Raw genomic sequence first — 8,318 nt, forward strand, 5'->3', positions numbered from 1 at the left:
GTGGGGGAATGCGCACTGTCTAATAAAGGATAAGAGACAAAATCTCATTCTGAGCTTTCAGAAAAGGTCGCTATTATTATTGTCAGTCATTCAAGAAGCATGTCCGTTGAGGTACAATTTTGATTTAGGCTATTCAGGGAATGGCTTAAAACTTTTATTTTTATTTTTTTTATGCCATACAACGGTGGAATCAGTTGCGAGAACCCTTCATAAAGGTGTTTTGCAGTGAGAGTTCTCACGTGAAATCTGAATCCTTGCCTTCTCAGTCACTGAGACATCAGTATGTCATCGTTTACTTTCTCTGAAGAGTGAAGTCATGCTTTTACCACTGGTTATTCTATGAACTTTTCCTGTCGTCATTCATTATTAGTTTTTGCATAGTAACATGAGCAGTATTTTAGAGATATTACAATTTCATTAAACTCTGGAGTGGTTTCTCGTTCCCTAAAAGCTAATGTGAAAAATAAACGAGAGAAAATTAAGGAAACAAAAGTTAAAAAGGGGAGGGAAGATAAAAGGTTGAACTAGGAGAAACCAATGCCAGTGTGTTGCAGTGGATCGGCATTGCTTTGCTGTCAGACATGTAGGAAGATGTTTACTACTTATGTAAATATAAGTTTTTCCACATGTTGTAATGAAGCATAAATGTAATATCATTTATATGATGACCGTCCCTGATGCGAGTTCTCACATAAGTTGATCTGTCATCATGATGTAAACAAAACTTTCGGTTGTGAATGTAGTTGTTGAGCTGTGCACATCTGGACGTGTTATAAAATGTATAAGTGTTTATCATTTATAGTGATAACTTCAGTGTGCGTGGCTCTGCTGGGAGTAGTCATGCATGAAGTATCACCGCAGTACATGACTGCGTTAATGAGCAATCCCACTGCCCGAGCTGTTACCGCATCCATCCACAACTTCATACGGGGTTTAGGTATATATGCAACTCAAGATGCACCTAAAGTCAAGAAATCGAAGGTCAAGAAGGAAAAGCTCTTCACGGTAGAGGAACTAAAGAAGTACGATGGGAAAGAGGGAAATAAAGGACCATATTTGGCTATTCTTGGCCGTGTGTACAATGTAAAGAAAGGCCTCAAACATTATGGACCGGGTGGTGGATATGAATTCTTTTCTGGTATGTTTATTTGTCTTTTGTGTGTGTGTGTGTGTGTGTGTGTGTGTGTGTGTGTGTGTGTGTGTGTAGTTCCCACTTTAGTGAAAGTTTGTGCAAGTAATTTAAAATAGTATGAACTTTAAGGAAACTTGTTTTGTAGTTACATATGTTTCAGAACTTTCCGTGGTAAATATGGTGTGAGTAGCCTATTGTAAAAAAGAGTTTAGGTAAGATTCATTTTAACTGACAAGCTATTTTCATGGGAAGAATTGATTTTTGCTATTTTAATGATATATGCAGTCTACTAACTTTCAGTTTTTGGAAAGTATTCTTTTTAAGAAAGTAATTCATAAGAAAATTTGCCATGGTTAGGTCTCAAGGATGCCAAGGTTAAATCCAAATGGTGCTAAGGTGAGGTATGAAGGATGTGGCTTTTTTTTTTAATATTTCAGGACTGTGTGATCATTTCAAATTTTCTCTGGACATGAATCTTTGTAAGGTTTTTGTTTATAGGTTGGCTGCAGTATATATTAAGCATTTTTTTATTTTTAGGTATGCTCATTAGAAGTGTGGGGATGATTATTCTAGTTGGTGTTGTTTATTAATTTCATTTCAGGGAATGTTTATTTCCATAAATTTACAAATGGTAGCTATTAACTGCTTTCCATACAATTTTGTATAGGCCTATGATGTAAATCATACAGTATATGTGTATATGCTTTATAATAACATCTACCTTCAGTATAAAAATTAACCATCTTACACATGGCTGTTTTTGTGTTCACTGCTGAACATTCATGTTGAAGTAGTTAAGGTACCGTAATACAGTGTGACAGTTTTGTATGGCATTGTGCCACTTCATAGTGGCTACTATTTATGTATAACAAGTTAGCCTATGTCTATTATTTTCAGGTCGTGATGCCAGCAGAGCTTTCATAACTGGAGACTTTACTGGAGAAGGACTAATTGATGACATAACTGGGCTAACACCAGGTGATTATGTAAGCTTGGATGAATGGGTAAAATTCTATGATGCTGACTACAAATATGTTGGTAAGTACAATATTGTATTGAACAGTAGTTTGAAGTGCTGTGCAACACTGTAACAATGTATGATTTTTTTTTTTTTTTTTTTTTTTGTGAATAGTGCAAAGCTAACTGAGAGTTTAAGCAATGTGTATGCACATTAGCAGTAGTTTTAAAAATTTTAACAGTAACATATGCAGTCAAGTAATGGAGACTACTGTTATTTGGTTCTGAATTTCATATAAACTTGAGCAGTAACCATTGCTGGTTCTAGATTGCTCCACTTGGAGGGTCAGCTACACATATTGTTGGGACACAATGGCTTAGCAAGGGGGCATATCATATACTGATAATTTGCATTTGGGGGGGTAATTGCAAAATTTGGTGGGGCATTGCCCCTCTGTGCCCTCCTCTAAAACCGGCCCTGGCAGCAACATATGTGAAGAATGGAAATTGAAAGTAGATTAACATTTGTTATGGTCTGCCAGGGTTCTAGAAAATAAAATACTGTTTTAACATCAGTAATCTGCTGAGGTTCAGTTCGGTGTACTGTATTTCCATCCTAATTATAATTCATTTTTTATTCTCAGGAAAACTGATTGGTCGTTACTATGACAAAAGCGGCAACCCTACAGCATATTATGTTGATGCACAGAAATGGATTGCTGATGCCTACAGTAAGAGAGAAAGTGACAGTCAGGAAAAGAAAATGTTTCCTCCTTGCAACTCCGAGTGGCACCACGAAACAGGTGCACGACTCTGGTGTACCACAAGGAGGTGAGCACCAGCAGTGTTTTAATGTTTCTGTTATGTCAGCATTGCATAAAGATTGTTGTAATGTTTTTGTTATGTCAGCATTGTCTATTCTTGTAAGGTTGATATGTAACAATCATATCTGAAATATGGTGGTAGGTGGTGGCAACCGTCATCCACTTACTTGATGCAGTGCTGCCTACTTCTTCCTTTACCTTTCTCATTCTTTTTTTGTGTCTGCCCTTCACTCTTCCTATTTCTCCCATCTTTCCTGTCACTCTTTATTATGGTACTCTTCTTTCTTTTCCTGCTGACTTGACATTGAGTGACAAGCCTAATGGTTTCCTGTAAGCCAGGAAACCATTTACAGTACTGGGTGGTAACCATATAACCACCCCAGACAGGTTCCCTACATGTCAACAAGTGGGTTGGCGGAGGGCTAATGCCCCTTCCCATAAAACAACTAACTCAAGTCAAATGACCACCGTTTACGGGATTATTGCATTTAGCCATAGGTAGATAGATACCGGTATCTGAAATATTGTTATTTTACTCCAGTCTGGCTGAGGAGACCTAAGTCTGATATGTAAAAGAAGTTAAATAAAAGCCAACAGTCCATGAAATTCGCAAGCTTGAATTTGCCATGAATTTATTCAATTTAAGGTACAGAAACTTAAATACAGTATATTTGAATAGCAGAACAGATATGATTATTGCTCTAGATGCTGGTAGAGGCATTGATACCCTCTCTCTGTAGATGTAAAAAAATCATAAGTGCTCAAAGGTTACCTAATTATTTGCTTATTTTTATTTGGTTCTTAGCCTAAGAGAAAAAGTTACCTAATTATTTGCTTATTTTTATTTGTTTTTTAGCCTAAGATGTATTACAGTGCTTTAATATATTCAATGTTAATCTCCAGTGAGAATACCATAGCTTTATAAATTGATCTTCATCTAGTTTTTGTTTGACAGTTTAAAGTCAGCATTTCCTCCAAACCTAACTATCCCTAAGTCATTCCAGTGACAGAAGAATATTTTAAGTTAGTTTAGATTAAGTCAGGTTAGATTATGTTGGGGCAGATTAAGTTGGGTTTGGTTAGATTGGTTTAGGTTATTAGGGACAGAATTACACAGGATGGATCTTCCTGAAAGCTATTTGACACTGCAGTGGTGGAGTGGAGCGTGACTGGGTTGGAGTGCCTCGGAAGCTCTTCAATCCAGGGAAGGGTCAGCCTCGTTGTGCATGTGTCAAAGACACTGGACCCCCCTCCCATGATCCTACACGGACTGATCACAAGAACCGGGGTGACCTAGACAATCCCAACCTGGAGGGGTACCCTGGCTGTCCTCCTGACCAGCCTGTCTGCATTGTCAAGGATGTCTGAGGATTCTCTTCAGTATGGTGACATTTTTTTATTTAATTTTCTACCCCATTAACAATTAGATTTCCATCCTGAGCTGAATTAAATAATTTGATGGTACCTGCATAGGGGAAAAAAATAATCCTTGAGTTCAAGATGTTGATGCCTTCATTATAGTGACATCTGATTTTTATTTCTACTAGTTACAGATGATTTTCTTTCAGCTTGGAAGAGAGTTTTGAACTGAATGATTTTGATATAGCCCTCATCAACCCCTTTGATATGAAAGATCTTATCATAGAAACTGTAAAATAAGATATCATGGAGAAATGATAAAAAACATGTTGGACAGTAGTAACCTAGTCTCAGATCCTACACCTTGGGGTGGTAATATATAGTAAGATTGGCTGTTCCCATTGCCAGTAGTGTAAAACAAACTGTTTCATGATCAAGACTCTTGTGGTATGTCAGTTGTTGAATGTTCTCTCGTCAGCACCTTGAACTGCAGCTGCTATGCTCATTCAGACCAAAACTTCCAACTAAAACTTTACTACACTCACCCCAAAACTTTAAAGAATCCTCAGTGCCCTAATTGCATACCTCATTATTTATTTATTTATTTATTATTATTATTTTTTTTTTCAGTCTGAAGTGTGCTATTTTTGTATATTTTGTGTGAATCTTTCAAGGCAATACCACATCATTATGCATTGCTGTATTTGTTGAAAAAATTTTCAGTTCATATTTTTTTAGTTGATAGACCAAATGCTGAGATACGTCAAATTAAGTAGCACAAATGTATTCACAAAAAAGCTGGTACCTGTCACTGCATTTCCACAGGATGTGTGCCTGTATTATTATCTCTTCCATACATGAATCTCATAATGTTAAAAAATTTTTGTGATTATGAGTAAGTTTCTTGTTGTGTAAGTAGTGACAGAGTTCAGTTACTTTTGATTTTTTTTTTTTCACTACAGTATAGCCTCAGTTTAATGGACTTCAATAAACCGGAATTTGCTTTTATTGGAATTGAGGAGCTACCGGACTAAATTCTTATATATCGGAAAATTTCTGATAATGCCAGAAGCAGTCCAGACTGCCAGACCACTTCAGCTATGTTCGTCACACTAAGGCAAATGAAAGACATGTTTATCAGTGTACAGTACAGTACTGCAATGATACTGAAAACAGTTTAAAAACCACTGGTGCAGTCTGGACTAATGTCTGATACATCAGAAAAAGTGTGGGTTAGCAGGGGAAAGTCTGGATGTCACTTTTATCGGAATTTTGCTTTTTTCAGTATGGCTTGGGTCCAATTAGTCTGTTATAGTGAGGTTTTACTGTATTTAGATTATTGTTCAGCCTTCTGCCTCTTAGTGTGTACTGTATGGCTTATATTGGCTGAGATAGTTGATGGTAAGAAACTGCAGGAGATAGGTGTAATGCCAATTCTTTCAGTGTTTGTTGCTGAGGACTGCACTGCAGAAGTCTTACTGGTGTGTTTGTGCTTTTGGGGCACTGTACAGTACACTGAAATCAAGATAGCACACATAAACTTTTATCGTAGTTTACCTGTGAGACTGATGTCTGACTGTTAACTTTCACTATAATCATTTTTTTTTTTTTTTTTTTTTTTGTCAGTTCACTGTATATCTGAATACCAGTCAAGTGCAGTATGGTATCTCACTGATGGTGGCCACAAGAGAAACCTCCACACAGTCGCCTCATGACTCGACTACAGGCTTTCATTCCATCCCAGCCAACATTCCCACTTACACTCTGCAACTTTATTCTTCCATGTAGCTTACCAAGTATGTTCCTTCTGCTGTTGATGTTAGTCTAGTAAGCCCATATTGTCATCTACCTATTCTCCATACTTTCCATATGACAAAATCATTACAGAGCTCTTAATAGATTGGGTGCTTCCACATCAATATCATACACATGATCTGTCCAGTTTCCATTCCAAGTATAGCATAATATACCTGAATGCACTTTGGTGGTAGACCATTGCAGCAGCTATCACTTGTAACTTGTACCCCAGCCATATAATTAAACTGCATTTCACTGCCATATATCAGTATCAGTAGCATCAACAAGCAGTATTGCAGAAAATGTGAAGAAAATCTGCAATTTGGTCATGGGAAATGGTTGGCCAACTCTCAGAGAAATTACTAATGAAACTGGAATCAGCAGTGGATCAGCACACGGAATTTTAACGGATGATTTGGGCATGCAGAGAGTTGCTGCCAAATTCATTCCAAGGCTCCATTGTCATATACTGTAATGACTTCTTCACCTCCTTAATCATGCTTGCAGCTCTATTTTTGCTTTCAGAGCTCCTTATCCTTGTCACCCCCGTAATTTCAAATCATATAACTCAGTTTATATATACAGTACTGTACCTGTCAGTGTAAAGTCATTCTAAAATGGATAGGTTTGGTATACTGGCAATATGCATAGCATATTTCCCTATACACGTAATTTCTTCAGTGCAGTGATGTCTTCTCCATTTTGTTCTTGCCATACCAGAAAATTAATATTTACTGAGTTGAGGTGAGGCATCTGATAGGGAGGAGATCAAAAACAAATTTCATTATCCAGTCTCCCTTGAGTTGAATAAAATCATCTGGCAGTAGTGGGAATTGAATACTGTACCGTACTGTATAGAAGACATTACCATAAGAATATGTTCCCATGAGTAAAGATGTTGCCATGAACAAAGAAGGATCATTATACTAGAGTGGTTACTGCCACTTCTGTTTTATGACTTGTTATTTGGTTTCTCAAGTTTTGGCATTTTCAACTTGGGGATGGTGAATTTTTATTTTTTATTTTTTTATAATTGTTACCAGCTGATGATTTATTTAGCTTTGGGGAGACCTTTCATATTAAGACTATAATGAAGACTGATTTTTAACCCTTTCATTGATATAAGTTCCCCTTAAAATTAAGTAAAATTGTCTGGAGGTATCAAGAATAAAATGATTTTGACCTCCTCAGATTGAAGGGGTTAATTGTAGAGATACGGCACATAGAGGTTCAAAATAGCAGTATCAGTGCTTTAAAAACTGTGCATTACAGGCAAGTTGGTATATGTTTAAGACTTTTAAGGTCACAACTACAACAAAGACATCAGCAACATCACAACAACAAAGATAGCTTGTATAATAACTTGTCTCTTGAAAGGTTGGGAATACAATTATGAAACTAAAAGTGTACTAATCTGTGTGAATCACGGAATGTTCCTGCTGAATAGCTCATGACTTGTTTCTGATAGATCTGTAGGCATCATTAGGAAGTTGTCTAACATAGTGGTGAAAATATCTAGGACTTTATGTATTTTTTCAGTATAGTATCTGACTATATTGTATATACATTCCAATTTTCAAACCAAAGTATGTGCAAGCTTTATAAAATATTGTTAATCTTAGATTATTTTCCAATAAGCTGGGAATATAAAGACTTTTTGTTTCTTGTTGATTCTTTTTATATACAGTACATATATATATTATGCTCAGTTACTATGGTATATATATATATATTTTTTTTTAGTGGAAGCTCAGTAAGTAGCTGTATGTATTTTTGTTACCATACAGCAATGAAGTACAGTATTATATTTTAAAATTTATTTGTACTATCTCCAGATTATTTTATTCAGATAAGGAGAGAATTTTCAGACTGGAGAAGTTGGATATAGATTTCAATAACCCTTTCACTGCTAGGGTACTCTCCTGAGCTGAAGAGAATTATCAAGAGATAGTTGAAAAATACAGTAAAACCTCAATATAACGGACTTCAAGAGACTGGAATTCACTTTTATCAGAATCGAGGAGCTACTGGACAAAATTCTGACACTGTATATCGGAAAAAGTCTGATAAAGCCAGAAGCAGTCCGGACTGCTTGACCACTTCAGCTGTGTTCACCACGATAAGGTAAATTAAAGACATGTTTATCAGTGTACAGTACAGTATCATTATACGGGTACACTGTTTATTATACCATTTGATTATTGTAGTGAATATAATACAGTACAGTACTGCAGTAGTAGTGAAAACAA

At 36.3% G+C, this 8,318-nt stretch overlaps 1 protein-coding gene across 1 annotated transcript; it reads left to right on the top strand.

The window, feature by feature from the left end:
- Positions 1 to 745: 745 nt before the first annotated feature.
- LOC145412950 (neuferricin-like) lies at positions 746 to 8,022 on the top strand. The gene is made up of 5 exons (XM_080282769.1): positions 746 to 1,138; positions 2,030 to 2,170; positions 2,734 to 2,920; positions 4,065 to 4,293; positions 7,919 to 8,022. Exons 1-4 carry the CDS (start codon positions 778 to 780, stop codon positions 4,279 to 4,281), a joined length of 906 nt encoding a protein of 301 aa, XP_080138895.1. The 5' UTR covers positions 746 to 777; the 3' UTR covers positions 4,282 to 4,293; positions 7,919 to 8,022.
- The last annotated feature ends 296 nt before the right edge of the window (positions 8,023 to 8,318 follow it).

The sequence above is a fragment of the Coenobita brevimanus genome, chromosome 94, assembly GCF_032717465.1.
Source record: "Coenobita brevimanus isolate Jiangsu-jjx chromosome 94, ASM3271746v2, whole genome shotgun sequence".
NCBI classification, from domain to species: domain Eukaryota; kingdom Metazoa; phylum Arthropoda; class Malacostraca; order Decapoda; family Coenobitidae; genus Coenobita; species Coenobita brevimanus.

Excerpts from the sequence above, each read along its gene's own strand:
- LOC145412950 (XM_080282769.1), top strand. The coding sequence starts at position 778 with ATGTATAAGTGTTTATCATTTATAGTGATAACTTCAGTGTGCGTGGCT. Across the intron at positions 2,171-2,733 it reads TGCTGACTACAAATATGTTG|GAAAACTGATTGGTCGTTAC; the intron begins GTAAGTACAATA and ends TTTTATTCTCAG. Across the intron at positions 2,921-4,064 it reads CTCTGGTGTACCACAAGGAG|TGGTGGAGTGGAGCGTGACT; the intron begins GTGAGCACCAGC and ends TTGACACTGCAG.